This window comes from Pseudorasbora parva, chromosome 24, assembly GCF_024679245.1.
Source record: "Pseudorasbora parva isolate DD20220531a chromosome 24, ASM2467924v1, whole genome shotgun sequence".
In the NCBI taxonomy this organism is placed as follows: Eukaryota; Metazoa; Chordata; class Actinopteri; order Cypriniformes; family Gobionidae; genus Pseudorasbora; species Pseudorasbora parva.
The window spans coordinates 2,604,792-2,619,799 of NC_090195.1; the positions used below are offsets into that span (position 1 = coordinate 2,604,792).

The 15,008-nt window shown below is 38.7% G+C and overlaps 1 protein-coding gene across 4 annotated transcripts in view; it reads right to left on the reverse strand.

Annotated features, from left to right (window-relative positions):
- xylb (xylulokinase homolog (H. influenzae)) overlaps positions 1-4,410 on the reverse strand; it is a 48,802-nt gene extending 44,392 nt beyond the window's left edge. For 2 of the 4 annotated variants that reach the window (XR_010901444.1, XM_067435162.1), the window contains exons 1-5: positions 4,300-4,410; positions 2,701-2,783; positions 2,510-2,579; positions 1,793-1,873; positions 574-660 (exon numbers count right to left, since the gene is read on the reverse strand). Coding sequence is in view for 3 of the 4 variants with exons in the window: in XM_067435162.1 (XP_067291263.1) it covers positions 574-660; positions 1,793-1,873; positions 2,510-2,579; positions 2,701-2,783; positions 4,300-4,353 (375 nt within the window). In the remaining variant the exon portion in view is untranslated. Of the gene's footprint in view, positions 1-573; positions 661-1,792; positions 1,874-2,509; positions 2,580-2,700; positions 2,784-4,299 lie in introns of those variants that run through there. The other 2 variants (XM_067435163.1, XM_067435164.1) reach the window with 2 other exon arrangements.
- Between the last annotated feature and the right edge of the window lie 10,598 nt (positions 4,411-15,008).

Genomic DNA, 15,008 nt, shown 5'->3' on the forward strand with positions numbered 1-15,008 from the left:
CAGTTATGATACATTTGATTACTTTATTACATTTCTGTACCTTTCTGCTGGCCAGTACATTAATATTTAATGTGCACATGAGTGAGGTCAAGTTAAACATTTTAGTTTGAATTTTATTTTATGCTGTGCATTGTTGCAATGTGCTAAATAAACATTTGCATAATTTGTAATTGATTTATTATTTGAAACTTTAATATTAATTTATGCAATTGCAATGCCTTGATTTTTAGTAAAGTTACAGTCATAGCCAAAAATGCAATGGTCACTATTAGTTACGATTACTAATAATTGGAATAATTTCTTTCTGTGTTTCAGTTTACGGCCTTGGTTTCGGTGCATCCCTAGTTAATACCACTATAAAACACTCCATGTGTGTGTATTTTATGGTCCCACTTCATGTATGTCATGAATTTTATCTCTGAAAGCTTGTGTCGCCATACATCAGGTGAAGTATTAACCATTACTTCTGGACATTAGACTCTAGACAAACAGCTGTGTGGCATTAGGAGAGTGACCGCTGACCGCTTCAGGTGAATGAGAACGGCTGTATTAATGTCCTGATGTGTTCGTCACCTGTAAAAGCTCGTGTAAAGGGTGTCGTGGGTCCAGTTGATTGAGGGTTTGTCTCGCACCCTTCCTCCAGAACACACTGCCATGTTGCTGAAACACAGATTAAATCAATGAGTGCTAGCATCAGTCTAAACATGCAATGAAATCCTCAATCTGCATCAACTCAAATGCACCACAAAAAGTTCTGCCATAATATATATCCTGTTAAAAATATTTAACGCAATTAATGTAGCATCCGTTTTTAGCATAATTTGACATTTATTATAACAGTTTATGTAAAGATTGTTTTACGTTTGCTCAAATTAAAAGTTGTTATATTTTTTAAAGCCTATTAAGTGTTAAAAAAATAATGCTTTCAATTATACTGTAGTGTTGATTGGCTATAATTACTTACAATATACCATATTTATGCCTTTCTACATTAATTTGGCGATTCAATGGGAAATTACAATAAAAATTGTGGAATGCCTACAATTTGAATGGATGGATGGATGGATGGATGGATGGATGGATGGATGGACAGAACAATAATGGATAAATGAATGGACGGATGGACAGAACGATGATGATGATAGATAGATAGATAGATAGATAGATAGATAGATAGATAGATAGATAGATAGATAGATAGATAGATAGATAGATAGATAGATAGATAGATAGATAGATAGATAGATAGATAGATAGATAGATAGATAGATAGATAGATAGATAGATGGAATGATGGATGGATGGATGGATGGATGGATGGATGGATGGATGGATGGATGGAACGATAAATGGATAAAACGATAAATGGATAAAACGATAGATAGAAGGATGGATGGATGATGGATAGATAGATGTAATATTAATAAGTTTAATATTTATATCATTGCTATTTGTACCTTTTTTTCTTTAATATACCAATTTTGTTTTTGATTTTTGCTAGTACTAAGAATTTGAAATGTCAGTCAATCACAAGTTCAACACATCAGTGTCTCTGAGTGTGAGTTTAATGAATGTCTCAGCTCATATGATTATGCTTTCAGATATTAACCAGAAGATGATGATAATAATCACAGCTCTATTCTGCACATTTTACCAGGTTTAAAAACAGAAAATCCCTCAAATTCCCCCAAATCCAACTCTGAAAATTCACATTTAAAGAAGACTGACCATCATTACGAGGTAGGATAATCAAACAGCATATTTTCCAACAGAATAAATCATTAAGAGTCACCTGTCCACTGCCTGAGACGGCCTTCACCCGAGAGAAGTCAAAGCCAGCGCTCCTCATCTTCTGCAGGAGGACGTCAAGCGCCTTCAGACCGACGGCACAAACAGAGCATCAGATCGATCAACAGACATCAGACATGATCATAGCGCTTTATATATCTGTGTTAAAGGCGTGGCTGCATGCGATTTGACTTTTGTAACTTTAGTTAGTGTGTAATGTTGCTGCTTGAGCATAAACAGTCTCTGCAAAGTTACAGCGCTGAAAGTTCACTGCAAACGGAGATATTGTCTTTTAAAGTTACGGCAGTTTATTGCCTACAAAAATGGCCGGTTTGGACTACAACGAGCTTCTTCCTGGGTTGGTGACATCATATACCCTCGCTTGTCTCTGCAGATGTGACTTCTGCCCGTAATGGGAAGGGGCGTGGCCTTAACCTGTGCTTGGCACTTCAGCCAATAAAAATACAGGAAACTACATTTGGCCGTCTGACCAATCTAAGACCATTGCGTTTTTCAGAGGGAGGGGCTTCATAGAAGCAGGAAGCAGACGAGCCGTTCAAAGCACAGACAGCGGTGTGGAATAAAGGGAGAATAGAAGAAAAATACAGTGTTTAAAAAAAAGAAAAGAAGTATTAAGACATGTTATACTGCACCCCATAAACACAACCAAGCCTAGAAAAAAAACACAGAACCACCGCTTTAAACGATCCGGCCACTTTACCTTCACCCACATGAGCACTGGAGACGTGACCGTCAGCTGGTCTGCCTGGATATGAACTCCTCCATGAGTCCTGCACAAACATGGAGAAATCTCAACAATAATAATAATAATACATTTTATAAGGAATATAATGACATTCTTGAGGAAAACTATTGCGTTACATGACACAAGGCAGAATGAGTGACTGATACCTGAACTCCGGCAGCTCGCTGTCAAACTGGACACTGCTCTGGTGAACAACCTCAAGAGCTCCATCAATAGCCACCACTTTCAGCTTAAACAATATAAATCAGGACATTACGGTTCAGTTCGCATCAGTTTAATGTGCATTTACATTCATGCATTTGGCAGATGACTTATCCAAAGCAGCTTCCAGGGCATTAAACGTATGCATTTTATCTTGAAACCAAGTTTTAAGATGCTATTAAAGGTGCACTTTGCAACTTTCTGTCCACTGGAGGGCGACTATTCAAAACAAAGGTGTAGCTTGATGACGCCAAGTGTGAGCGCAGTATCTTGGGACATGTGGTCTTCACCTCACAGCCGGTGGAAAATAGGACTCGTTACTAATGTTACTCTAGTGTGAAGCAGAGCAGGAGCGAGTGTTGTGGAGCTGAGCACAGCTGCTGGAGCGATTGTTAAACAAACACACGACTCGCCAGTATCGGGACTTTTATTATGACGGGACGGGACACAGTCGCCGGGCGCGCACACTTCCGCTTTTTCCGGTCATGATTATAAGGTAAAGCCAGCAGCTCTGTTTATCATATTAGATCCATTTAAGTGTGTTTAAAATGATGTTATGACGTTACTCTGTGCGTTCGCTCGGCGCTGCTGTGACATGTTCACACTGCTAAGAGAAAAGCGCTTCTGTAGAATAAAACCGAGGGTAACGCAGATATGACGCGATCGACAGACGACTCGCTCAAATGCTATGCTGACTCGTCTCGGTCCTTAGTTAAAATAGCAATTTTCTCACAATTTACAAATAGTTGAAAACATTTGGGATATTGTAGGTACTCAACTGAACAAAATATATAACACTGGCCTAGTGGTTTTTGGATATTTTACTGCAAAAATACTACATAGTGCACCTTTAATTCAACTGCATGTGTCCAGTTGCCCACAACAGGCTCATTTAAAGGCACACTTAGTAATTTTGTAAATCTGTGTCTTGGTTAAAATGGCTGATTTCTTTGGATTTAAAAGTTCTTGGAAACATTTGAAAAAATGCAAGTACACAAGTCACCAAAATGTATAACACTTTTACAGTGGTTTTCGGCTATTTTAATCCTGAAATCTTACACACTGTGCCTTTAAAGCCATTTGTTGTCAAATCACAGGATCTCTCTGATCAGTGGGTCAACACAATATTTAACCAAAGACTCTGAGAGACCAAAGGTCCTTGAAGAGCCACAGACTGACCATTCATCTCAGTGTTAGTGCATTTATTACACACAGATAATAAAACGAAATGTGCATTTAAAGCTCTTTCTATGCATATTCATTATGATTGTCTGAATGTGTTTTGTATCACGAGTACACAGAACAATTTCATTAATGTTTTTTGTGCACATGTACCAGTATTATCTCCTACACATCATGTTAAATACATTACTACACTGCATGTCTCATAAAACATCATGCAATTATTTCTTCAGTACATCTCTTATAAAGTAATGTAGACACTGACATGTGAATTTATAAACACAGCTCTTCATTAAAAGCGCGCGCGCGTGTGTGTGTGTGTGTGTGTGTGTGTGTGTGTGTGTGTGTGTGTGTGTTTCTACCTGTTGCGTGCTGAAATCAAACCCTAGAAAACAAGAATCTGCTACTTCAGCCATTCAGATCAAAAACATCCCGCCATCGAACGCAACAGTAGCGAAGGCTTACCTCATGAATATTAATGAGGACGTTAACGTAAACTTCCTGGAGAGACAGTCATGTGACCTACTTAATATTCATGAGCTCTAGAGTTCACTCGCCAACCACATCTGCGACTGTCATGTAGCTTAGTTAACATTCATGAGCTCAGCGAGCATGTGATATCAACAGGTACAGGTCTCTTAAAGGGACAGTGCACCTGCAAAAAAACATGCGTTGCAACAATTCATGACCTTTAATCTGTAGTCCAAGGCAAGCCATGTTAGTTGTTTTAATTGTGTAATGCTCTTTAGAAATAAAAACAGCTCATTTAATAAATAATGCTCTTGTTTTCCCCAGCGCATTTCAGAAACAGGAAACGTATTACTTTCTGAGACAATTCATGGAAGTTGCAGTGGAAGTGAACAGGATATAGAGAAGATTAAACATGCATTTGATCTTATTTAAGTGTATGAGTGAAATAAAGCATACATGCAAGTAATTTAAATTAGTATTACATTGTAAAGTGAGTTTGATCCAATAAATGCATTTTAGTTTAAATGAAACACATCAGCTGAGAGAGAGAGAGAGAGAGAGAGAGAGAGAGAGAGAGAGAGAGAGAGAGAGAGAGAGAGAGAGAGAGAGAGAGAGAGAATTTAAGGCATTTTCGAACAAACTGCACATATGTTCATATCTCAGTTAATTGCTAACCATATTGCATTGGACAGTAAATTGCATTATTTCAATGTTTGGAGCAATTCACCTAAACAAACTGCAATATCATTTGGCCAATAGACTTTAACTTTAACATAATTATGTGCAAAATGAGTTTATGAATGCTCACCTCGCCCTCTGCATCAACAATCCTGTGCAAACATGCTGAGGAACTGCATGATTATGACATTATGACGTTTGACTGGATCATTTTCTTTTTCTAATGCCATTATTTTACCTTATTCATGTCTTTCTCACACCAACTTTGCACACCATATTAACATGCATATATGAATATTGCACATAAACGTCTTAAGATTGTCTTTACAGACAGAACAACCTTGAACTGTCCTTGTTTGTTTGCACTGTTACAACACTTAAGGCAATGCCTACAAAGCACACAGACACACGAGCTGCTCAGGGGGAAATCAAGCTGCATTTATGATCCGACTTCAATAAAAGTGGACGTTATCAGGATGTGGCCATGCTGCTGCTCATCTCTGATGTGTGCAGATGTGGGAGAGCTGAGGACAGTTGAGGAGCAGAGCAGTGTTAGGATGGACATCGCACTCTTAAAAGAGCAATACAACTCCACCAGAGATGAGCAGAGACGACACACTCACGTGCTGTGCTTCAAAACAGGTCAGAAGTGTGTTTGGATTTGAGCTCAGCTTATACTGAACGCTCTCAGAACTAACGCTGTGGTAAGGTTCTCTCAAAGATCTGGACAAACATTCTCCTGTAACGTTAATAGAGCGTTCAGCTTTAATAATGTTCTGAAAAAGTCGCTATTAAAGTACTTTTTAAAATGTTACTTGTTTCAGAACGTTCAGAGAACATTATAAAGTAACGCTCTGTGTTTTGAAGAATGACACAAATGGGATGTGGAATCGCATAACCAAGAGAAAATATGTTTAAAAAAAAATTGTTCTATTAGCCTGTAATTTTGGAATATATATATATGCACTCACATTTATGCATTTGGCAGACACTTTTATCCAAAGCAACTTACATTGCATTTTAAGGTACACATTTTTTGTCAATTGTTGCTTTGCCTGGGAATCGAACCCATGACCTTAGTGTTGCTAGTGCCACGCTCTACTGGCTGAGCTACAGGAAAGCCACTCACCTAAAGGATTATTAGGAACACGTGTTCAATTTCTCATTAATGCAATTATCTAACCAAACAATCACATGGCAGTTGCTTCACTGCATTTAGGGGTGTGGTCCTGGTCAAGACAATCTCCTGAACTCCAAACTGAATGTCAGAATGGGAAAGAAAGGTGATTTTGAGCGTGTTATAGTTGTTGGTGCCAGACGGGCCGATCTGAGTATTTCACAATCTGCTCAGTTACTGGGATTTTCACACACAACCATTTCTAGAGTTTACAAAGAATGGTGTGAAAAGGGAAAAACATCCAGTATGCGGCAGTCCTCCAATGCCTTGTTGATGCTCGAGGTCAGAGGAGAATGGGCCGACTGATTCAAGCTGATAGAAGAGCAACTTTGACTGAAATAACCACTCGTTACAACCGAGGTATGCAGCAAAGCATTTGTGAAGCCACAACACACACAACCTTGAGGCAGATGGGCTATAACAGCAGAAGACCCCACCGGGTACCACTCATCTCCACTACAAATAGGAAAAAGAGGCTAAAATTTGCACGAGCTCACCAAAATTGGACAGTTGAAGACTTGGACCAGTGGAAAATGTTGCCTGGTCTGATGAGTCTCGATTTCTGTTAAGACATTCAGATGGTAGAGTCAGATTTTGGCGTAAACAGAATGAGAACATGGATCCATCATGCCTTGTTACCACTGTGCAGGCTGGTGGTGGTGGTGTAATGGTGTGGGGTTTTCTTGGCACACTTTAGGCCCCTTAGTGCCAATTGGGCATCGATTAAATGCCACGGCCTACCTGAGCATTGTTTCTGACCATGTCCATCCCTTTATGACCACCATGTCCCCATCCTCTGAGGGCTACTTCCAGCAGGATAATGCACCATGTCACAAACCTCAAATCATTTCAAATTGGTTTCTTGAACATGACAATGAGTTGACTGAACTAAAATGGCCGCCACTGTCACCAGATCTCAACCCAATAGAGCATCTTTGGGATGTGGTGGAACGGGAGCTTCGTGCCCTGGATGTGCATCCCACAAATCTCCATCAACTGCAAGATGCTCTCCTATCAATATGGGCCAACATTTCTAAAGAATGCTTTCAGCAGCTTGTTGAATCAATGCCACAGAGAATTAAGGCAGTTCTGAAGGAGAAAGGGGGTCAAACACATTAGTGGTGCTCCTAATAACCTAATATATATATTTGTATATAATGAAACACAAAAATCATGTGACAACTTGCCCCACCCTATTTTTTTTGTCCTGAGTTTAACCTCAGTTCAGTCTTCTTTATTTACTGTATAGCTGACTTTTGTTCTAATATTTGTCAGAGTGGTTTTATTTACACACTTTAACAGACATTTGAGCTTAAATACCCAGCGAACAAATATATGTTCCAAGACCATTGCCTTTAAGTATTTATGAATGTTCTATTGTTCCCAAACATCCAGTTTTTTTATGCTAAAATTTCCAACATTCCATTTTATCATTGTGCAAACATTATGGAAATTTTACTTTTGAATGTTCAGTAGCAACATTTAAAAAACATTAGATGAATGACCAACTCAAATTTCAGAAATAAAACATTCTGTGAACGATGTATAAATGACGTTTTGAGAATGTAAGCAAACTCTTAACAAACGTTGGGAAGAACGTTCTGAGAACGTTCCCTCTTATGGCAGTCTTTAAAGCTACACTGTGTGATATTTTCCCCCATCTAGCGGTGTAAAGGTATATGACCATCCAGTGAATAATAGTTTCTGTTCCTCTCAATTCTGATTTCGTTTTAACTCCTACGGTGGCCGATTTAGTCCAAGATTAACATGGCAATCCCCCTCTTCACATTCGACACGGTGCCATCGAGTGTTAAACCGCGAAAGGCGAAGCTTGAATTTACGGGTATGTCCCTCTTTTGGCTACTTTCAAGATGGAGGGGCAACATGGCGACCGGCATCCGAACCCCTCACCCGTATGTGTTTTCAATGGCATATTATAAACTTACGAGAATACTTTATTACTTGAAAGAAGTAAATATACATTACTGAGCACATATATTTATGAAAGAACGAAGTGTTTTTAGCTAAGAATAAACTAAAAAAGTTACACAGTGTAGCTTTAAGATATTTATTTATTTCCATTGACCTTTAACTCTGCTTAGTATCTCTTGGCTGTCCCCGTTTACAGCTGATGGTTTATTTGTGTGCCTGTTCTTGCTCTTTTACTTCTTTATTTTCTTTATTGTTTTGCTTTGTTTTCTTTTATACCTTGTACAGCACTTTGCTCAACCTTGGTTGTGTTTAAATGTCCTCTATAAATAAACATTGATTGATTGATTGATTGATTGAAAAATCATGATTTGCATTTATATTGAATCATGTGATGTTTTATTTAATGACAAATGCTCTTCTTGTCTTTATCTACAGTACAACACAGTGAAGAGATGATGAACGGTGTCGACGTGATTCCCGTGTGTCAGCTCAGTCAGTCGGTCAGTGTGTTTGCTGTGGACTCTGCTGGCGGTCCGTGGCGCACACATCTGAACACACACCGCCTCACACACACACCTGACAGGAGTCATGTGTCCTCTGAGGTGTCCAGCTCCAGCTCAGTCTCTCAGGACTCAGACCAGCATCTGAAGGACGGCAGTGCTCTGAGCTCCAGGAAGATGTCTGCTCCAGCGGTTCTGTCCCGTCAGCTGAGCTTTGGGAGTTATCGCTCCACACCTGCAGGCTCTGAATATTACCCCTTCCCTCAGAGGAAATGCCTGCGCAAGTCTGAGGCCGCCAGGAGACTCGGCCTGTACGCGTTGTTTTAATCGGGAGGATACAAGACTGAAATAAACCAACAGGGAACGCTCCCAGAATGATATGAACTGTAACGTTAATACAACATTCGTTTAAATAAAGTTCTCAAAACTTTAGCACAGATCATCATTCAGGGAACTGTTCTGAAACGTTTCAAAGTAACATTTTGAACTTTCTTGGAACATTTGTAAATAACGTTCTCATAAAAAGGTACAAAACACACACAGTTTTGTCAGTCTCATGTTGAGTAGTGTTGATCCTTCATATCTCCAAAGAGTCTTTAGTTTTATCAGATTTATAAAAGAGATACACTTACGCACCGATTGCTAACAAAACACACACATTTGGTGCAGTTTCACTCACTGCCTGCGGTTTCCACTCATAACCGGGAACACACACACACACACACACTTGCAGAACTCCCGAAAAAAACTGTATCCACTGTTTCCATTTCCCTGGGTTATTTGGGAAGCTGAACAAGGAGATATTTCCCTCACACACACTTCTTTAATGTGCAATAAGCATTTCTACTTTTCTTTGTCATAAACGAGATGCATTCTGACAGAAATGAGCTGACAGCTAAAAAGGCTGTTTCTTCTAGTCTTTGTTATAGTGTTGGTTGATATTCATGCAGCAGGTGTGGTATCTTTACATATTGTTATAGACTGATATGCATTGGTTAATAACACATAAACAAGGATTTATTGGCAAGTAATGGAATGATTACAGACCCTCATATTACTAATGTTTCCTTTGCATAGTTTGCACAATCACTAGGCTAATTGTCTTATCAATATTTAATGTACACTGTAAAAAATGTGTAAATAAAACAACGATTATTGGAGTGTTTTACAAGGAAAAACATGTTTAATTCAATGTGTCACTTCTTGTTTTTTTGTAATTATTTGTGAGAAAAAAAAATTCAGAGTAAATAATGCAAGCACAGCTTAATGTGCGATTCAAAATTGAAGAATCTGTTTAAGATCTGCTGATCCTTTGACATAACATCACATGAGCATGAAGGTGAACCACATTATGTTGTGCATTCACGGTGAATGTGATGGCTTTTGCTTTATTGATCACTTCAGGTCAACGCCTGTGAGGACTGTCCACTGAATGCCTTATGAATATAACGTTCAGCTCCCTTAGTGGGACTTTTGATGAGGAGGGTCTCAGAGCTGTCCATTTTTATACTCCAAAATACAGGAGTGTAAAATGACTTTAGAAAGACGCAGCATCATTATTTTATTTTTACACAGAGATTGCGAGGGCTATTAGTGAAATCTGTTGAGCAATCTTTGATATGCCAACGGTGACTGGCAAAAAAATGGGAAAAAGCACTTTTTTGTAAAAAAGTGTTTTTTATCTCAAGTTTGAATGCCTGTAACTCAAGAAGTATAAAATATTTATTAATATCCTTTTAGAATCTGTTTTTTTTTTTTTTTTTTTTTACAAACTTTTTGTTTGGTTTCTTCATTTTAAAGGCCCTCGGTGGAATAAATTGGTCAACACATTTTCATTGGCCAAAAATAATACTAAAAATATAAAAAATAAAAATATTTTGTGGGTCACTTTGCATACACCTGATACTTTTTTTTTCTTTTAAAGAGGAACATCTCAACAACAAATAATGTTGAAACTTAAAATGTATCTATTTTTGTCTATCAACTCAATTGCATTAAACATGTCTGAGTACCATAAATATTATTTTTATTTTAAATATTAAGTTTCCATGCTTGTAACCAAGATATCTTAATATCCTTCTAGATTCTCATTCTTAATAAACTTCTGAAATCTTAATTTTGAAGGCCCTATGGGTCAATCCCATACATATATGGGGATCTCAAAGCAGCTCAAATTGTTGAATTGACCCATTTTCAGTGGTCGAAAAACCAAATGTGGGTACTTTGCACACAGCTGTTGCTTAAAGGAAGTGTATGTGGCCAAAACTCAGCCTGACGTGTTCATCCTCAACTCTATTCAGAATATGAGTCTGATGCTCCATTGGGCTGTGATTATGGGCTGTGTTTCAACCCAACCAGGAAAGACCTCGATTGGACAGACCTACAACCAATCAGAGCAGCGAAGCGACGCATAACGTTAGTTGTCAACAGAGCACAACTGCACTGTGTTGCCATGTCCGCGTTTGTTTTCCGCGGGTTGTTTTCTATGTCCGCGGGATGAAGCGACTATTATGTGATCTATAGACCCATGACTGCGACTTTTAGCAGGCAACCTTGCCAAAATAACACACATTTTTCTTTTGACAACTTACTATTGTTTAGGGCTAGTAGTTGGCGGGTTTTGTTGTAAAAACTTGGCAACCCTGTCTGCACACGCGCTGGAATAATTGATCTTTGCCGATGTTGTAAAAAAAATTTAAGAATTTAATGAGACACAGAGCACTTACCCAACATGATCATCATTTTTGAGAGAAATAGTGAAGGTGATGCAGATACAAACAAGCTCTCCGTTTAGGATCTGAACAAATACAATCCAAGCCCCTTTGATGACGTGATGATTACGGTACTGTTGATCATCTGTCCGTCATCGGCTAAAGCCCGCCCTGATGATCTCATTGGTCAGAACAGTTTCTGTTCGGAGATAATTACTCTTCTATGGAGTGATGCCAGACCGAACCGCCCGACCTAAAAAAATTGTGGGCAGGGGCTAAGTTCGGTCTAAGTAACTCCCCCTGACTCAAGGTTGCCAGATTGGCTGCAGGATCCAGCAGGAACGTTTGTAGATCTACAGTTGTGGTAACTAGAGCAGATCTGGCAACCCGGATGCCCAAAAGAATTGCATAAAACATAACTCTCTGAATACCAAAAATTCACTGAAAATGGTCAAGTTGAGGCACATCAACTTGCTCTTAAACATGCCTTTATAAGAATCTATATTTAAATCAGTTTCAGAGATGTTTGAAAGATGGGATTTGGTTGATTTAGGGTGCTTTCACACCTACCTTGTTTGGTCCGGATTTTCGGACTTTTCAGTTTGGTACGAACCAAAATTACAGGTGTGAAACCTCCCTCGGACCATGGTCCGGACCAAACAGACGAAATTTGGTCCGACGAAGGGTGCGTTCACACTTGTCATGTTTGGTTCGATTAAAACGAACCCTGGTGCGGTTGCTCGGTTAGTGCGGTTCATTTGAACATATGTGAACGCTGCCATCCGAACCCTGGTGCGCACCAAACAAGCGGACCGAGACCGCTAAAAAGATGGGTCTCGGTCCGCTTCCAAACGAACTCTGGTGCGGTTCGATTGATATATGAACGCAACACGGACCAAAGACATGTAAACGGACCAAAAACCGGACGTAATGTCACAAGATGCGACGCATAATGCAGCTGATTTGACGACGCGGAAAGATCGGTGTATCCAAAATGAGTAACTTTAACATTAGAGGGCAAACGTGGAGCAACGAGGAAGAGCCTCGATCATCAATATTTGGTCAGACGAGCATGTTTCGAAAATGCTAAAACACACAAAAAGCATACCTGGCTCTTCTCATCAAAGTTCCTGTGTTGCCCATTATTATGCAGACGACAGCGGCCGTCTCTGTTCTGCACAACGGAGGGAATCCTGCTGCTGTTTTGAATGTTTTGAACATTTTATGAGCTCTTCATGAGTTCTCAGCGGGTAAAAATAATGCCACATGTACACGCATAAAATGATCGCGTTTAATCCAGCACACAGCGTTGTTTTGAACATTTCATGAGCTCTTCATGAGTTCTCTGGTAAGAAATAATGCCAAATGTGTTACACGCATAAAATGATCGCGTTTAATCCAGCACACAGCGTTGTTTTGAACATTTCATGAGCTCTTCATGAGTTCTCTGGTAAGAAATAATGCCAAATGTGTTACACGCATAAAATGATCGCGTTTAATCCAGCACACAGCGTTGTTTTGAATGTTTTGAACATTTCATGAGCTCTTCATGAGTTCTCTGGTAAAAAATAATACCATGTACACGCATAAAATGCCCGCGCGTGTAATCCGCACACAGCATTGTTCTGAATGTTCGGTAAGCGAGCTACGTCATATAAGCCGACCAATCAGGTTGTGAGCGTCTCCCTGTCCCTTTGGTTCGGTAACTTTAGGGGCCAATACCATGAAGCCGGTTTAGCTGGCTAGCCAGATTTGTTTAAGCTTAGTTTGTGCCAATCCTGGGTTTTAGGTACCATTAAAGTGGTTTGGCTTTTAGCTGTGTTCATCGCCATAGTAACTTATGCTCCACGGCTAACCTGCTCCAGGGCAGGTTATGTTCTGGATTAAAGATCTCAAACTGAAATTGGGCCAATCAGCTGTGAGTAAAGTGACACACCTCTGATGCAGTAAAGCCACTCCCCCTGTTTCTGCTCCAAATTAAAGGTCATTACATAGCAAATGGTTTTTAAAGACTAAAGCGTCTTGCTTTTAACAATGCTTATTTATAATAATATTAATTTTGAATGATTTAGTTATAATTTATGTAATTATTATACCTTAAATCAATTACACATTTATCATTTTAGTTAATCAATCATTAATAGGCACTTTGTTAAAATTAATACATAAGTCATATAAATAACATCACCTGCATAAAGTCATATGGACAAAGTTTTAAAATCAATAAATAAAAATAGCCTATAAAAAAAAAGATGCTCACTGAGCTTAAATGTTTAATTTTCTCTATATCAACTAAACTAACTTCATAACTTTTACTTGCATTGACGTATACAATTTTTTCTTAAAGTTGTCCTCTTTCATAGACAGCTTTTCTTCTTGCTGTGTATTTTTTTTTATTTTTTATTCTTAATATTTTTCAATCATGCAATATTCTGCAGAAGAGAGAAATTAATCTCACTGATTGTCTCGCGAGAAGTGAATCTCAGTTCCACAGCGTGTGATTGGCTGTTCACTGCTGATGTCACAGCTAAACTCCTGAAGTCAGGATCAAAGCCTGAGTTGACAAAGAAAGCTGATGATCAGCATCATGGGACCAACAAAGCCTTAATACAATGGTTTGGTTTTGTCAACTCGAAACTAATCCTTTAACCCTGAGTTTGTTAAACTGCCATCATGGTACAGGCCCCAGGACTATTATGTTTGTTTTTGTTTTTTGGTCCGGACCAAACGAACCAAACGAACCGAACTACAAGTGTGAATGCACCCGAAAAGAGGTAGTCTCGGTCCGGACCAAACTGAACAAAGGTTCGGTTCGTTTCTTGTGTGAAAGCATTTACTGTATAGTTCGGACTTTCAGACCATTTACAGGAAGTTCTGGTGTAGGATTAGTGAAAAAACACAGATTAAACTCACAGCACACGTGAGCAGCAGTGATCACGCAGCATTTTAAACAGAACCGCTTGTGTAGTCATGTCAGCTCGCGTGAACGGCGTGCTCTGCTTGTGAATATATATATATATATATATATATATATATATATATATATATATATATATATATATATATAGATAGATAGATAGATAGATAGATAGATAGATAGATATATAGATAGATAGATAGGCCTATATATATTTCTAATGTCTGTGAGACAAGTAACGCTGAGTTTCGGTTTATTTATGAGACCGCTCCAGTTCATGTGCAACGCAAATGATCACTCCGTCACGGGATGTCTGCTATATTATTTATTTAAGCTTATTTATTAAATTCAGGCAAATGATGAAACATTTATTAAAATTAAGATACAAAATACAAAGCTTTCTACAAAACAAATCTTAATGAAGTGGTCAAAATTATTTCTGACTCAATGTCTTTGACATATATTGCACATCTGTGCACGTTTCATAATCAATATAGCCTAGATGAAATTTAAAAATAACATTATAATATTTAAACATAACTATAAAATAAAACACATTGTTTGGCTAAAAAGCCTATCTTCTAGGAGCTCCTCCTTTCCTGTCGGCGCCGATAAAATGTTTGCACAACGAGGACGTTCATTTGGTGAATTTGCCTCGAGTATAGTTGGTGCTGCAGATAGTAAT